We start from the raw sequence: 16,963 nt of genomic DNA, 5'->3' as shown, positions 1-16,963 counted from the left end.
TGATTTACAGTACTGAAAGTGTAAGCGTGCGTTCAGACATAAGGGTTGTGAAAGAGAGACTGGATCACATTTTTGACATTTACAGCATGATTTTCAAAAGGGGCAAAATAAGAACTAGGTTGCAAAGTGATTTCTAAAACCTGATTTGGGTCACTGAGTATTTTCAAAGGGTATATATATATGCAATATACTTTTTGCAGACAATGAACAATGTATCAATTTTTTTGTTTGTTTTTGGTCAAGCAATAAATATTACACACAGATGTGTTACTTTATTGTTTGAACCTTTGCCTTCTGATACACGACGACACAGTTCTGTATAAAAATCTGTAGCTGCGCCTCTTTCGTCCCCACCACCATTATAAACCCTTGTACAGATTCTGAGATCACTCACACAAGGCGTTCAGAAGTTATAAAGAAACAAACACCTGAAAAAAACTCAAGAATGCATGGCTGTGCATGCAGCTAGTGGTCGCATTTCTGAGAATATTTACCAGAAAAGCAAATTCTCATAACTCCTTGTGTAGGAAACTCTGTAGATGAGAGAGAAGGAATAACGCACACACACGCACACTGCTTTGGGATGGCTATAGATCTCCTTTATTCATTCAGCAGGTCAGAAGTAAGCATCAAACAGCAATCACAGAAAGAAGACACCCTGTGTGTACGTGGTCATCTAAGCGGATATGGGTGGGTTCACCATATGACTCCAAGTTCAGACTCCCATCCCAATGCATTAATAATAATAATATTAATAATAATAATAATAATTATTATAATAATAATCCCACTTCATACTAAAAAAACAAAACAATTCAGAAGTAGCTTAACACCCCCTCCCCCCCCAAAAAAATACAAACTCGATGCTAATATCAAAACCACCTCTATAAAATTACACGGTAAGACAACCAGGGGTTAAACTAAGCCCGTTACTGGGAGAGACAGCGCGCCCTGCTGGTTGGCAGCGATAGTGCAAGTCTGTGCTTGTTAATTTGCTCCTGCTCAACATGATTGGTGTTAGTTTCTCTGTGTTGTATAGTAAATAGATGATGCGTGCAGTTCAGTGTCGGCGCCTGTCTTCAGTAGATTCCTGGTTCTGTCCTTCTGTCCAGATCAGTCAGAATCGCTGCTGCTGCTGCTAGAGCTGGAGGAATGCTGCATGAAGAGACACAGAAAACAGTCAGGCTCCTTCCAGTGACAACTCAGTGGTATGGGACGGGGTGGTATGGTTTGGTATGGTGTGGCTTGGCATGTTATGGTATGGTTTGGTTTGGTATGGTGAGGTGTGGTGTGGCTTGGCATGTTATGGCATGTTATGGTATGGTATGGTATGGCTTGGCATGTTATGGTATGGCTTGGCATGTTATGGTATGGCGTGGCTTGGCCTGGTATGGCGTGGCATGTTATGGTTTGGTATGGTTTGGTATGGTATGGCTTGGCTTGGCTTGGCATGTTACGGTATGGGATGGGGTACACACGCCTACCTTCCCATGCTTCCCATGTGGTCCATGCTTCCCATGTGGTCCATGCTTCCCATGCGGGCCATGCTTCCCATGCGGGCCATGCCCGTGTTTTCCATGCTTATGTTCCTTGTGAGCCTTTTTTTCCTTCTTCTTCTTCTTGTGGTGGTCATCCCCACATCCAGGGGGGTGTCCTGGGTGAATCCCTCCTGGGGGGCAGGGGTAGGGGGCTTGACCCCCAGGGTAGGTTGGAGGACAGGGCTGACCCCCAGGGTAAGCAGGAGGGCAGGGCTGACCTCCAGGGTAAGCGGGAGGGCAGGGCTGACCTCCAGGGTAAGCGGGAGGGCAGGGCTGACCCCCAGGGTAGGGTCCCGGGTAGGATCCAGGACCGGGGTAGGGGTGCTGACCTGGAATCCCAGGGGGGGGCATTGGACCCGGGCCTTGGGGGCATACCTGGGGAGGGTAGGCAGGGTTAGGGGGCATGGGACCCCCCGGGGGGCAGGCTCCTGGATGACCTGACAAAATAAAAAAAGAACCATTTGAAAGCTGATCCAAGCACGTATTGGTGTTTTGAACCTGTACAATTACAGCCTCCTCAAGTCAGAATACAATGTGCCTGTGTTCAGATGACACTGCGGTAGAAAAGTGCACGGGCTTGAATCTTATAAAAGAGCCAGTGCTGTAGACTCCAAGCTGACTTACAATCCAAACCATGGTATCATAATACAATACAACATGCGTTTTGATATAGCACCCTTCACCCCCTGGCATCCCAGAGCGCTGTAGAGAGTTCAAAACAAGATAGCTCATATCTACAATACACTCCCAGCTACAACCAATTACATGCAAGCCCATTAAAAAAAAAAAAAGCATGTTTTCAATTTAGACTTAAAATAATCCAGCATTTCAACCTCCCTGATGATAACTGGAATACCACAAATAGCAAAAAGCTCAAGACTATTTTTTTGGAACAACTAAATGTTCCACACTTTCTGATCTCAAAAGAATGAAGAGGAATATACACAGTTAGTAGTTCACGGAGACAGGACGGCTCATGTCCACTGATTTATTACAGCAACTTTGAAATGAACTCGGTAAGTCACTCTCACTGGTAAGGAATGCAAGGATCGAACCACTGCAGCAGAACTGAGAAAGAACAGCTGAACAGCCTGCTGACAGCATCTGTATACAAACCAGTGTCTTTCAATATCACGATTCTGTGACGAGTGGGGCTTTATATTTCATCTGAAGGGTTGTTACTGATAACCTATCAAATGCAAACATCATGAACCTAAAACAAGGACTAGATGAGGCATGTCTAGTGCCCTGCAGATTCGGATCAATACAGCAAACAGATCATTGTGCCACACAGAGCCAGCCCCATCTGTTCAGATTAGCCTACTGAATGAGGTTCCTTTCATAAAAGTACCTTGATTGGGGTTCCACATTGCAGAACTGGTTTCCTTCCTAAAAATACAAGAACAATACACACACACACGAGTTAACAAGACTAGCGAAACCAGTTTGCAGTCCCACACCGCACCCAAGTAACCAATGCATACAGCAGTCAATATTTTCAGCACTAAGTTTCGTTAGGTTTTTATTTGATTGAACAGGTAATCTTTATTTTGAATGGAGTTACTTCTCTACAAAAAACACACCTTAACAGAACAGGCTATTCTACTAATACAGTCTGTAAAATGCTGCATCATACTACACAGTACTGTGGAATATTAATTAAAAAGGTCCCTGGTTCAAATCCCACCTCAGCCACTGACTCATTGTGTGACCCTGAGCAAGTCACTTCACCTCCTTGTGCTCCGTCTTTCGGGTGAGATGTAATTGTAAGTGACTCTGCAGCTGATGCATAGTTCACACACCCTAGTCTCTGTAAGACGCCTTGGATAAAGGTGTCTGCTAAATAAACAAATAATAAAAAGGGAAGTTTTTTTTTTTTTTTTTTTTTTTAAAGCTACAGCTGTAGGTTTACCAATAAAAGTTACAGCTAAATATTTAGTTCGCTTTTTTTTTCAATTCTACTTTATAACAATACTTATGTCCGAGAAGTACGGCACTATTTTCGACTGACGCCATTTCCGTGGAATATATATATATATATATATATATATATATATATATATATATATATATATATATATATATATAGATATTATACAGAAAAATTGACAAATCCTTTTTTTTACTGCAAAGAAAAAAATGGACAAATCCTTCCGTCCTACAGGAAATGTAATCATACAGTAATAATCCAACTGCGAATAACCAATCGAATTTTTAATGGACCTTCCCACTTTCAGCTTATATAATCATGACTTGCCATTGATATACAATCAATCTGATGTATTTTCTATTTTACTGCATTTAATCCTGTACCTCAGAATATTGTAATCTGCCAAGTGTTTAATCTGTAGTATTTTGTACTTAATCATATCCTGATGTAACTATCACTATTTAATCATATCCTGATGTAACTTTCACTATTATCTGCTGTATTATTGAATTGTGGTTTGTCACACTTGAGAATTATTGTATTTCTTGTTCTTATTGTATGACTTATATTGTAACACTTGAATGTATTTGTATTTGCTTGCGATTGTAAGTCGCCCTGGATAAGGGCGTCTGCTAAGAAATAAATAATAATAATAATAATAATGATGTAGTCTTTTAAAAGCTACTGATAAATGACCGATTACTGCTTGTTATATATATATTAGTATACATGAGGTCAATGCACGTCTGGCATTAATATCGTTGTTTCTCGCCCTAATGTACCCCAGGCTGTTTTCCTTACCTTGCTTTTACCGCAGCTTGCAGGTGAGCTTCGCAGCAATACTGAGCCCACTTGAACTGCAGCTGCCTGCTCTTCCGGAATCCTGCACTCTGGAGCCTGCAGGTTCCAAACCCACCCTTAGTGTGCTACTATTGGCTAGCGTCCTCAGCCCCGAGCGCCCATTGGATAAGCCAGCAGTGAATTCCAATGACGCACAAGACACGAGATAAGGGAGTGTTCGATTGTTTACTTTTCTATATGGTCCTGTATGGAAAATATTCAAACTGTATCTTCTAATCAGAGAAACGCATGATGCAATGCACGAAGTGAAATCAAAGCTGAGGAAACGCCCCTTTCTTTGACATAATACAACAGTTTCAACTGTATAGGGCAAAAAACTGCGGTAGTTGTGGTATACACGTAATTATATAGTAACAACGCCGTGCATCTAAAAATATACATCTATGTATTATCTTTCATACTTTTTCTCTCAATTTTATCTTTACATTTATATACTATAGCGTACATCACACAAGCACTACAAAAATAACAGTCAGTATATTTTATTGCACAATGGTATTACAGCACAGGCAGTACTCTAGAAAGCAGGGGTCCTTCAAACAGACAGTGGTGAGGGTATGGAACGGGTTAGCAAGGGTTAACTAGCCACGTTCCTGAAGCTGAATCATTGGGATCCTGTGAAGTTATGAGCTCAGTCAGCTACACGGAGCTCAGCCTCTTCTCTGTGCAGGGCGCAGTCAGTCTGGCTTCAGGGTCATTATCCCAGCAGTGCTTCAGAATCTCCATCAAAGTGCCACAGCCCTGAGAGACACACACAAGCACACGCCCTTAGACCTCCGAAGCCGAGGGAACGCGAGGCCACTTTGTGGCTTGGAACTTGGTTTCAGGAGGAGATTAGGTTTCAGGTCACTGCACGGCACACCAGGGGAGACTTGAGGTTTGACACAGCAAAGTTGCCTCAAACTAGGTCTCCTGGAACCAGGTTTCAAGCCGCTGCTCCTGAGTGGCTATGTGTGCTCCTAGAACCAGCACTCACCCTAACACTGATCCTAAACCTACCCCAGTGTTCCCTCGTCTTAAAGCTTGCAATGCCTGCTGGTTGCAAAGCCATGCACCAGTCACTTTGATTTCACTGTGCTTCACTACACTTTGCTTTGTTCGCTCAGCAGGCCTTTCGAGGGGATAACCAGGGGTACAGGGCTAGGGGGAGGACTTGCCAGGGTGGTTCCTCTGCAGAGGTGAGTCAGCGCGGGCCGTTTTCTCCGCTCCGACACCAGCAGGATCAGTTCGTCTAGCGAGGGACTGGGACCCAGTTCAGCCTCGTAGGCAGGTCTGTACTCCGGTACTGGGGAGACTGGGAAGAGAAGGAAGAGCAGGATTAACTCCTCCCAACATGAATCTAGCCCTTCCTGGACTTTCCATTCGCTGTATACTGCAGGTCATGGAAGAAAGGTAAACCAAGATCATTTCACAACAGAGAGAGAGAGATCATTTCACAGCAGCATCTTACTGGTTGCAAAGCATGTCAGACTCTAGGGGAAGCAGCTGGTTGGTTGACAGAAAAGGTAGCATAGAAGGGGCATGGACTATTCCAGTCCACTCTCCAGGTGAAAGCGCAGGACTGAATCTGTAATCAAAGCCTGCAAACATATCTCTTTAACCTTGTGTAGTACAGTTTTTCCGCTTGAACACATTTGAGACCTATGTAATAAATGGATGTGCTCGCAAGAAGTGAATCATTTCAGTAGAAGGCTAAGTTTGAGCTGTGCTGGCCAGCTGGCTTGGCTCCCTACCTGTCCAGAGGTCAGTGCATCTAGTGGTCATCTCCCAGACCAGCAGACCCAGCGAGTAGACATCCACCTGCCGCAAGGAGGATAAGGGGTCCCGGATATTTAAAGTGCCGTCCAGGATCTCGGGGGGCATGTAGCGAGGGGTCCCCACCTGCACACACACCTGCCAAAACCAACAAGAAACATCAGATTATTCAAAACAGCATTACACTGCGCTGTCATTACCCTGCACCTTAATAATAATGAGCACTAGTCTAAACACTCCACTCTCAGCTCTGCAGCGCTGTCATTACCAACACCTTAACTAATCTGCACTCTGCATTCTCAGCTCTCCAGCGATTTCAGTTCCCTGGACACTGATGGAGGCACCAGCCGAGCCACTGTGTGCATGATGCAGGTGATTGGGCTACAGGGCTCAGAGAAGAAGCAGGGTTCTGGTACCTCCTGGGTGCGGAGTGGTCTTGGTCCAGGTCTCAGGTTGAGGGCGGTGGCTGAGCCGAAGTCACTCAGCGCACAGGTCCGGTCAGCCTTGACTAGCACGTTGTTACTGCTGAGGTCTCTGTGAGCCACGGCAGGCTTGTACACGCCTGTGGAAATGCAGGTATACAGAACAGCACGTCATGCCTGACTCATAGGACAGTGTCCTCCTGCATACATGACATTGTTCTGTGTGGAAAAGATTTGTCATAGCTGCAGAAGTTCAACTACTGGTTCAATCCCAGCTCAGCCACTGACTCACTGTGTGTGACCCTGAGACGTAAAACCTATTGGAAGTGACTCTGCAGCAGTTGTTGGTGATGAAGCATAGCCCACCCCCTGGTCTCTGTAAGTCGCTTTGGAGCGAAGCGACTGCTAAATGATTAAATAATAAGAATTGATTAATCGTTGCTTGTGCTCTCACCGTCCCTGTGGATCTCAGAGTGCAGGAAGGACAGGCCTTGGCACAGAGACAGGGCCAGCCGCACTGTCCCAGCCCAGTCGCTGCAGTGCTGAGACAGGAACGCACGTAGAGAGCCCTGGACAGGGGGACACAACAGCACAGGGGCAGCAATGACAGTCTCTTTAGACAGGGGGACACAACAGCACAGCGCCAGCAATGAGAGTCTCTTTAGACAGGGGGACACAACAGCAGAGCGCCAGCAATGAGAGTCTCTTTAGACAGGGGGACACAACAGCAGAGCGCCAGCAATGAGAGTCTCTTTAGACAGGGGGACACAACAGCACAGCGCCAGCAATGAGAGTCTCTTTAGACATTTCCACCAGCAATGAGAGTCTCTTTAGACAGGGGGACACAACAGCACAGCGCCAGCAATGAGAGTCTCTTTAGACAGGGGGACACAACAGCAGAGCGCCAGCAATGAGAGTCTCTTTAGACAGGGGGACACAACAGCACAGCGCCAGCAATGAGAGTCTCTTTAGACAGGGGGACACAACAGCACAGCGCCAGCAATGAGAGTCTCTTTAGACAGGGGGACACAACAGCACAGCGCCAGCAATGAGAGTCTCTTTAGGACAGGGGGACACAACAGCACAGCGCCAGCAATGAGAGTCTCTTTAGGACAGGGTGACATTTCAAAATCTAACATGAAATACTGTACTACTATTATGACTTCCGGTAGACTTTTTGCAATATAATTTTATAGATTGTTTGATTACATCATGTAAAATAAAATATATAAACTATGTTGATATAGTTTTTTTTTTTTTTTGAGGCTAAACTTTGCTTTTGATTTTCAGTTATAAATATATTCATTTTCAATCTTTCACGCTCGATAGGGTAAAAAAAAAAAAAGCCTTGGTGCAAGTACAGCGTCTGTCCACATGATGGCACTGTGTCGTAAATTAAAGTCTCAAATCCTCGTGTGTTTACTGTGACTGTAATTTCCAATCTGAATGAACGAACTGCAATGCTAGGCGGCGCTCTCTGTGAATCCGCATTCCAAACACCTACAAGACTAGATCAAATACAGCAAATGCTACTTCCAATACCTACACTAATACTAACAGAATTATAATGCCACTGCTAATAACAGTAAAGGCAACACAAATAGGTGGATTCAATACCAAACATAAAGCGTCTGTATTATTTCTCCGCTACATGTGAGAGTTCATATACATAATGTGTCCTGCTTCAAATGGCTCAACCCTCAATGCTCAAGACTATGGAACAGAATTGCCCCACTAAGCAGAGCTAGAACCCGTGTCCCACAGCAGGGGAGCTGCTGCATTGTTTTCACTCACGTGTTGAGCCAGCTCCAGCACCAGCACCCTCGCCCCACTCTGCCCACTCTCTCCCTCCCCAAGGAAGCAGGTGATGCTCGGGTGCCTCAGCAGTGCCAGGCCGTACACCGTGCTCTCGTTGTCGTAGCACCGGCAGCCCCCCGAGGGGTACAGTTTGAAAACCACGGGGACCCCCTCCAGGGAGCCCTTCCACAGCTCCGCGTAGCGCCCCCTGTTGATAACCTGAGGAAGCGCAGGATGGAACAGCTGTTAGCCAGCAAGGTTCTTTTACAGGTAGATAAGACCTCCCTGGAGTTCAGGGGTCAGAGTGCGGCTGTACCTGGTGCAGCTCCATGTTGGTGAGGTCAAGGCGAGGTGAGGTCAGGGAGGTAGGTGAGGTTGTTGCTTGGACCTTTTCAGTCTGAGGGAGGTCTTGCAGAGAAAGCTGGTGCGCCAACACTGACCATGGGAGAGAGAGAGAGAGAGAGAGAGAGAGAGAGAGAGAGAGAGAGTTATAATAATTATAATTTGATTGTATTATTAGAACGAGGGAGGGAGGGAGATGGATTGGAGGGCGAGAGGGAAAAGGGTACAACTTTAATAAATAAAGTACACTGAAGTGAAGAAGGCGCTAGCCAGTATGTTTGTCTAGGACACAGCTTCTTATGGCTTCACCTTAGAACTGATTTTATTTTGAAGAGACAGAGGAGGGGAGAGAGAGAGAGAGAGGGAGTAGGAGGGAGAGGGAGGGGGAGAGTGGTAGAAAGAAGGGAGAATTTTTTTCTGAAATGCCAAGGTCAGTTCGTTAGGGTGGGGGAGTGTGCCGTTCAGAAAAAGTAGCGGTTTGTCATTGCAACAGCCTCTCCTCTCCTCTCCTCTCTCTCTCTCCTTATCTCTCTGAGATTGTGAGCTGAACAGACAGTTGAGCCTGAAACAGGTGCTTGATAGTGGCATTATTGCCCAACTACCTCACAAGAGCTGGAGTTTTCCAAATCAAAGAGGAGAGGGTTTGAGACACAGCCTGGGCTCCAATCGGGGTGCAATGGGTTAATGTTCATGCACTAGACCGGCCTTTCTACTCTGGAGGCCTGGGTTCGAACTGGGGCAATTTTCTAGGGTACAATAATCATGATGAGGGAAACGCACGTCTCCTGCGGCTGTCTCTCCACTTCCAGGCACCGGTCAGCAGGCAAAGCAGGGGCACCCCCACAGTCAGGACCCAGGCCAGGGGAGCCAGTCTGCTCCCCTCTCCTCTCTCAGCACCCTCTGAAACAGAGAAACAGCAATGCCAGTAATCTTGGGGGGGGGGGGGGGGGGGGGGTTGGGGAGTCTGCACAGCTGGCTAGATGAAATGTTTTGCCCAGCTAAAAATACTTCCATTTCAAAATGTCTAATTTGTCAGTTTTTCTGTAGGTATATGGCAAACTAGGCAGCAGTGTGGAGTAGTGGTTAGGGCTCTGCGCTCTTGACCGGAGGGTCGTGGGTTCAATCCCTGGTAGGGGACACTGCTGCTGTACCCTTGAGCAAGGTACTTTACCTAGATTGCTCCAGTAAAAACCCAACTGTATAAATGGGTAATTGTATGTAAAAAATAACGTGATATCTTGTAACAATTGTAAGTCGCCCTGGATAAGGGCGTCTGCTAAGAAATAAATAATAATAATAATAATAATAATAATAATACAAAGTGGTGTGTAATTCAATATCTTAATGTAACATTATTCAGCAGGTTTCAATCAGCTTTATGAAACAAAATTAGTTCATTCTGTAGGCTGATGCAAAACTTTTGGCCAGAGCTGTATGTGTATATATATATTATATATATATATATATATATATATATATATATATATATATATATATATATATATATATATATATGGAATGCCATTGACGGGGCAAAAGGTAGCCACAGTATAAAGAGCTGTATTATAATGGGGGATTACTGCAGCAAAGTAATCTGGGACGCAGCCCAAGCAAACAAATTAAAACTTCAAGGGATCTGGGGGCGCAAGATTCCTGAGTCCTCCCTGAACGCGCCTCCAATTAGAAAGCGGACCTGCGCCATCGGCACACATCTGCAAAGCTAATTGCAACGCTGGTTAGTTCTGCGGAGGTCAGACCGATCAGTCTGATGGAACAGCGCATCAGATCTGCAAGGAAAGAACCCAGAACTAGAGGTGCAACATCTCACGAGCCTCTGGCTCCAAAACTAGGACTCGAAGCCCAGTCTGCGGTAAGGAGGGGAGGCTGTGCAAGCTGGACAGGGAGATAAAGAGTGAAAAAAGGAAAGCAGTTTTTAATGAAGTCCCACAGCTGTGCTGGCTGTTTACTTGCGGTTACACCGGACTGGAAAACACGATCCTCGCTCGTCAAAGTTTCACTTGACCATGGTTTGCCAAGAGTTTTAATATGCTTTACCCTACCTCTCTCTGGGCTTACTGGTGGGTTGAGTAAAAGCCAGTTAAAAAAAACAAAATAAAACGCACCCAGTAGCTTTTAACTGACAGATACCACAGATTGGAACCCAGGTCTCTGGAGAAAGCTGAAACGCTAGTCGAATGCATTAACATTAACCCACTGTGCCACCGAGCCCCCCAGATTGGTACCCAGGCCTCCGGAGAAAGGTGAAAGGAGGCTGTGTGGTCCAGTGGTTAAAGAAAAGGGCTTGTAACCAGGAGGTCCCCGGTTCAAATCCCACCTCAGCTCATTGTGTGACCCTGAGCAAGTCACTTAACCTCCTTGTGCTCCGTCTTTCGGGTGAGACGTAGTTGTAAGTGACTCTGCAGCTGATGCATAGTTCACACACCCTAGTCTCTGTGAGTCGCCTTGGATAAAGGCGTCTGCTAAATAAACAAATAATAATAGTCCCATGCATTAAGATGAACCCACTACTACGCCACCCCCCTCCTCGATTGGAGCCCACTCACCAGCATCCTGGCTCCACGCGACATGGGAGTTGCAGAGGTCCGAGCTGCAGACGCAGGAGGTGTTGTTTCCTCTTCTCAAGGGTCCCAAGAGGCAGAGCAGGTCAGTGCAGCTGCCCTGAATGACGCTGCAGCCTTTTAAACAGGGGAGAAACATGCAACAGAGAAGCAGCAAACTCAATCTCCAGCGTGCTGGTCAGCAGATGTTATCCGTATTAAAAGATAATACCCTTTAAAGTAGCGTGACTGTATGACTCTGTGTACACCAGGACAGAACGGGACAGTTCAGACTTTTCAACTCCCCCAATGTATACTGGGAAATGTAGTCCTGCTGTGAAAGGCACCCGAGACAGGTAAAACGCACCAGAACTGTCCTAGTGTACACAAGGTCATCTGGTAACCCCAACAAAGATAAGACATGAGGCTCCCATTGCACAGCAGTTTGATCCATTCCTGGTTTTAATATGCGTTAATAAGGGACTGGGTTAACTTAGCTAGCTGCATAGGTGAAACTTGAAAGAAATACATCTTGACACACTATAGGAATGAGATCCGGACTGTGATTCAGTGAGGTGTGTTTCCATCCTTGCTGTGTTACAGCGCATTGTTCTTTATGAGCGGTTCCCCCGGCCCGCCCCGCAGCTCTACCTTGCGTCGTGATGTTTGTGTTGTTGTTTAAGAGATGGACAGCAGCGATGCAGCAGTCAGTGCGGGCGCAGTGTTGCACCGTCCCGTTCACATTGCCGATGTCGACAACAGCCCTGTGGTCCGGAGATCCTATCGAGTAAACGCATTTCCTTCCATCGGTCAATCCTGCTCCACGATTAAAAACAGGGGTGAAAAGAAACGTCATTGCTTCTGTGGTTTTGATTTCTTGTGCATATGAAATCAAACCACTGGAACTGAAAATGATCAGATTGTCAGTGATTGTCTAAGTGAACTGATGACTTTAAAGTTGTTTAAGATGCCTAATTAAAAGCACAAAGCGCTCTAACATTTTCACACGCCAGTGTCTATTGTTTCTGCCGATTACTGGCTAGTAATTGACATTCTCACACCCAGAGGTGTTCATGCAGGTCGGTATATAAAGGCTAGAAATAAAAAATCTTGAGGTGGGATTGCTGGAAAATAACAAGTCTACCACACTGTGTTTAAGTTTCGTTCTGCACAGAAGGGCTTGTGTCCGAAACGTACTGAAATGAATCATTTAACCCTTTTGTGTACTCTCTCTCTCTCTCTCTCTCTCTCTCTCTCTCTCTCTCTCTCTATATATATATATATATATATAAAGTCACTCACCGGTTCCTGCAAGGGCCACAATGAGAATCAATTGGAGCGCGTCTGACAGCCGTCTCGTCATGGCTATGCTGTGGTTCTGCACAGGCTGTGTGTGTTTGAATTGTACTGTGGTCGTGCTACATTGGCAGCGCTGGCTTTGTCAAGTGAAACTCCAGTAGCAAACCAGAGGGAGGCTCTCTGGACCTAACTGCTAACGCCCCTGACGAATAAAAGACAAGTTTACCTGAAAATGCAATGTAGTTGTTTTTTTTTTTTTAACACGTCTGGCGTTTGTATGCGCTTTCAGGTGTAATCCATACGCGAAATGTAGGACATATCTTAGTTTTGAAACGAGATCCGTCAGTGCTGATGTTAGAAAATGAGAAACAATTCTAAGAGTTTGTGGAGTTCTGAAGAAACCTTCTATTTAGTTGTGCTTAAAACATATACTGAATAATAGAACGCTTTAAAAAAATAATTCCACACTATTCTTAATTACGATATATCAAGTCCAATTAAAACACACATGTATGAAAAACAATAATAAATCTATTTAACCAACGTTTGTATTTATTTATTCATGCATTTTTTTTTATTTTTTTTTGCTTTATTAAAATAAATCGTAATGGAGTTGTTACAGACACGGTCTTTATCAAAAGCGCTCCTTCGAAACAGTCCTTGTGAAATTGGGCCCCCCTTTTCAGAACAGAAAATAAAGTCTCTTCCCGAAACCCAGCTGTGCTTTGCAAACAGGAGATGCAATCACGCGCGCGCAGTGTTCCCTCTCTGCAATGCTGATGACGTGGGGTTCTGTGAGAGCGCGGGGGAGCGCGTGTTCACACCCGTGAAGAAGGATGAAGAATTCTCACACATAGCAAACAAGGCGGGCGGGAGCAGTGAAAATGTGCATGCAATTATTATTATTATTATTATTATTATTATTATTATTATTATTACCCCCCCCCCCCCCTCAAATCAAAAAAGACCAAACAATTGGCAGCTTATCACAAAGTTTTAACTCGTTAGATATTTAAGAGCCGAAGTTATTCTGACGTCAGCATCTTTCTATCAGCATAATTTGTATACATATAATAATATTGCAAACATGTTCCTGCTAAGAGAACATACGTACCCCCCAAACGATAAATATTCAAAGCGATAGACAAAATATAACACATATATATGAGTTGAAATATCCAGCCTATATACACATCATTAAATATAAAACTAGGCTTTCTAATCCATAATAAACGATACTTCTATTTCAAAATGAACTTGCCCCCGCTGAATAAAAACGTTGCTTCGCGCTGTGCAGGACGGAGGCTCTCACCTTGTCCTCCTTTGAATTGACAGAGAGCTGTTCCAAATCGGGTATTGGCTTGTAATTGGAGCCTCTATGACGTCATTAAGGTTGTTGATTGGCCCGAAGCGGGTTAAATACCCCACTTGGAGGACGCTGCAATCGAGGCTGGCTGTATTACAGTAAGCAGAACCGAAGACAGCGTGATCATGGGACCGGGACAAGAACATGAGGTATTTAAATAAAGTCATGAATTCAAACATTCTTTAGCGACTACTAGGAATGCAACTACTTTTGATGGTTTAGTTTTCCCCGATAGCCCCCCCCCCCCCCCCCCCCCCCAGGTATAATTGCCTAAATCTTTGTCCTCTGGTTTGCGTCAAGTGGCATTAGTAACAATAATTGGATGCCCATAATCAATCAACACGGTCTGCAACGAAGTAATCTACAGGCTTATAAACAAATAAGGTGACAATTGATTTATGGTCAGTTAAACGGTTAATGTGTGTTGTTTTATAGCGATATCCGAAATGCTCTGCACTGCTATCGGCTCCATCATTTTTACCTTCTTTAGGAATTCACACATATAGTGTAAAATTCGCCCTCTGGCGGTGGTTTAGGTAACCGCTTTGAGAATTATAACATTGGTTTGGACAAACTTGATAACCCAGCGAAGTTCATGCGTGTGCCTGCCCGGGTGCGCCACCTTACATGCCCAAGCGCTGCTCCCGACGGATCTTCGCAACGATACATCTTTTAAAAGCCGCAGGCTAGTGGACAGCACATACATGCACGTGAAGTGATGCTGTGAAGTTCAAAAACGACCCTCTCCTTGTTTCTTTGCAAGTCATTGTGCACACACACGCTATGTCTGTAAACAGCCCGGTGGCTTCCTTCTGTGGTAACAATCTGTAATTTTTTTGTCGTCCTGACAGGAGTGTAGATTGGGCATGGACAGTCTTTCCATGGAACTGGCTGCTATTTTCGTGGAAGACTCTGACGACGAGAACAATAAGACTTTCCTACGGGTTTTCTGAAGCCGAGCTGAGTGGTTCGGATTACCAGGTAAGCAGCGTTGAATCGGCGCACAGACTCTCAAACTAGACTCGACAAGATGCTGCAACGCTGATTTTATTTTATTAAATATTCTAAACCAGGCTGGGATCAATTGCTGTTCGATTCCAATTCCTTTTGAAGGAATTGATATATTAGACGTAATTGTTGTGGTTGTTCAGCTACTTTCATTTGAAGCCAATGTAATCGACTACCAGTGACTTCAATTGAAGTAATTTGCCACTGTGAAGCTAATTGACATAATGCTGCCAATAGAGCAATGCTGTGTTGGAACTGACTAACAGGGAATGGGAATTTGAATTGGGAATGGATTTTAAAAAAGGGTTTGACCCCAATCCTGATTGGGGATGTCCCTTTTGAGTGTAAACAAACTGGACTGTCAACAAAGCTGTCCTCCCTTTCATAAGAGTACACAGCAGATACATTGGTTAGTTTAGCAAACTGACTGCAGTGAATATCAATCAGGAACTTAACACTTTTTTGATTTGGGACTTGACTTGCAATACAGCCCCCCTCCAGCAGGTGGTGTGTGTGTATGTTGCAAGGTTTAAAACCCTATTTTAAAAGCATGTGTGCACATGCATACATACAATATTGGCTGGTAGGTTGCACTAAATTAGTTTGTCATGTGACCCCCCCCCCCTGGATTTGGTAAGCTTAAATTGTCCTCTCTTGGTGGACAGAGTCCCACAGCCCAGTCTCTCTGTCTCTCTGCAGTCAAGCTCTGACAATGACAGTGAGGGCCCGGGATGCTTGCAGAGTCAGGATGATGGTCCTCCACGCCGCTTCAACCTCAAGGTGGCGCTGCGACTGCCAGCTCGCAGGCTGAAGGAGGAGGAGGATGAGGAGAAAGAGAACCGCCCTCCTCCTCATCCCCACGCTCCCGACCCCGTGATGAGTCACTCCGACTCGGACTCAGACCAGGAGTCCCACCGTGGCTTCCTGGAAAAGAGAGCCATGAACATCAAGGCTAACAAAGCCATGGTGAGACTGGGGGGCTGGGTGACCACCGTGTAGGGTGACTCTGTGCACCAGGACGGTCTGGGATCGCTATGCATTCTGTTACGATTTACCTGTGTAGATACTTTTCACAGCAGGACTACGCTTACCAGAATGCATTGGGGTGTGGGAGCTCTAACCGTGTGCAGCCATGTTGATTTTAAACTCCTCGCAATGCATTCTGGTAACTGTAGTCCTGCTTCTCTTGAAGAGGAAGGTACCCAAGACAGGTATATTGTAGTAGGTGGTTTTTTTTTTATTTTATTTTTATTTTCCCCAGGCTTGCTCAGTTGATGGCAGACCTTCACAAGATGCCAGGATTGATGATCCCTCCCAAGCCTGCAGCACGGGGTTCTCCCAGCGTGAGTACGCTTGTGCCTTGCAGCCTATATGGCAGTTCTTGCCTCTTCTAGTACTGCTGTTAAGTCATGTGTGGTAATTTGGGGTGGCTTTCTCTATTGGTGGATGCAAGGATTTCTTTCAAGTTGAGATCAGAGTGGCTTGTCACTTCACATGCCTTTTCGTCTCAAACAAAAGTGCAGTGGTCAAACTAGTGCATCTGATGAGACATCTCCAATCTTGCAATAACAGCAAATGAGCTGAAATCAGTACAATTTACCTCCCCATGTTCTGTGCCATCTGTTTTTAATTTGCTGATCTCAACCCTGCTTCCCCGTGCAGAAGCTGAAGCGAGCCCCACGGTCCTCGATGGCAGGGCAGGGGGGCGCGAGGAGGAACCCCGAGAGAACGGTCCCGCAGACCACACCCGCTCCATGGGCTGCATGGACAGGACCCCCCTCCCCCGACGAGCAGAGCGGTCTGCAGCGCAGCATTGAGGATGAGCTGCTGGAGGTGAGGGGTGGGTGTGGCTCGGGGGATGACAACACCTGTCACAGCAGCATGGGTTGCCAAAATCACAATTGCAATGATGTTTTCTTCAGTTACAATTCTGCAGCAGTGTTTACAATTGTGTTAAAGGTATTAACAGCTACACCCGTTTAACATGCTTACTGTACAAATGCAGAAAGCTACTACACCTTTGTCATTCAGGAAACTGATTTTATGGCTGCAAGTTTTGCCATCACCGTCTAGAACGAACTGCTTCA

At 45.4% G+C, this 16,963-nt stretch overlaps 2 protein-coding genes across 4 annotated transcripts; one reads left to right on the top strand and one right to left on the bottom strand.

Annotated features, from left to right (window-relative positions):
- Window positions 1–577: 577 nt before the first annotated feature.
- LOC131709316 (anti-Muellerian hormone type-2 receptor-like) lies at window positions 578–12,694 on the bottom strand. 3 transcript variants are annotated; one of them, XM_059011751.1, is made up of 15 exons: window positions 12,506–12,694; window positions 11,855–12,019; window positions 11,210–11,341; window positions 9,426–9,545; window positions 8,620–8,738; window positions 8,301–8,522; window positions 6,961–7,075; window positions 6,501–6,646; window positions 6,063–6,222; window positions 5,487–5,623; window positions 4,270–5,070; window positions 2,890–2,927; window positions 1,817–1,975; window positions 1,485–1,786; window positions 578–1,155 (listed from the first exon to the last, which is right to left on the bottom strand). In XM_059011751.1, the coding sequence occupies exons 1-11, from the start codon at window positions 12,564–12,566 to the stop codon at window positions 4,969–4,971; spliced, it is 1,479 nt and encodes a 492-aa protein (XP_058867734.1). In that variant the 5' UTR covers window positions 12,567–12,694; the 3' UTR covers window positions 578–1,155; window positions 1,485–1,786; window positions 1,817–1,975; window positions 2,890–2,927; window positions 4,270–4,968. The 3 variants fall into 3 exon arrangements, with proteins under 3 accessions (XP_058867734.1, XP_058867733.1, XP_058867735.1); XM_059011750.1 differs by having other exon boundaries at window positions 1,485–1,975; XM_059011752.1 differs by lacking the exon at window positions 2,890–2,927 and having other exon boundaries at window positions 1,485–1,975.
- A 1,227-nt stretch (window positions 12,695–13,921) lies between these two features.
- Window positions 13,922–16,949, top strand: LOC131709238 (cell division cycle-associated protein 7-like). Its single transcript, XM_059011385.1, has 6 exons — window positions 13,922–14,017; window positions 14,720–14,849; window positions 15,576–15,842; window positions 16,139–16,219; window positions 16,539–16,716; window positions 16,882–16,949. Exons 1-6 carry the CDS (start codon window positions 14,013–14,015, stop codon window positions 16,947–16,949), a joined length of 729 nt encoding a protein of 242 aa, XP_058867368.1. The 5' UTR covers window positions 13,922–14,012.
- The last annotated feature ends 14 nt before the right edge of the window (window positions 16,950–16,963 follow it).

This window comes from Acipenser ruthenus, chromosome 42 (assembly GCF_902713425.1).
Source record: "Acipenser ruthenus chromosome 42, fAciRut3.2 maternal haplotype, whole genome shotgun sequence".
NCBI classification, from domain to species: domain Eukaryota; kingdom Metazoa; phylum Chordata; class Actinopteri; order Acipenseriformes; family Acipenseridae; genus Acipenser; species Acipenser ruthenus.
This window is presented reverse-complemented; position numbering and strand designations above follow the sequence as displayed.

Bases quoted from the DNA above. Each gene is read 5' to 3' on its own strand.
- LOC131709316 (XM_059011750.1), bottom strand. From the start codon at position 12,566: ATGACGAGACGGCTGTCAGACGCGCTCCAATTGATTCTCATTGTGGCC. The intron at 7,076-8,300 runs GTGAGTGAAAAC...CCCCCTGTCCAG, and splicing joins TGCTGGAGCTGGCTCAACAC to GGCTCTCTACGTGCGTTCCT. The intron at 6,223-6,500 runs GTACCAGAACCC...TGGTTTTGGCAG, and splicing joins GACCACTCCGCACCCAGGAG to GTGTGTGTGCAGGTGGGGAC.
- LOC131709238 (XM_059011385.1), top strand. The intron at 16,220-16,538 runs GTGAGTACGCTT...TTCCCCGTGCAG, and splicing joins CAGCACGGGGTTCTCCCAGC to AAGCTGAAGCGAGCCCCACG. The intron at 16,717-16,881 runs GTGGGTGTGGCT...GTACAAATGCAG, and splicing joins TGAGCTGCTGGAGGTGAGGG to AAAGCTACTACACCTTTGTC.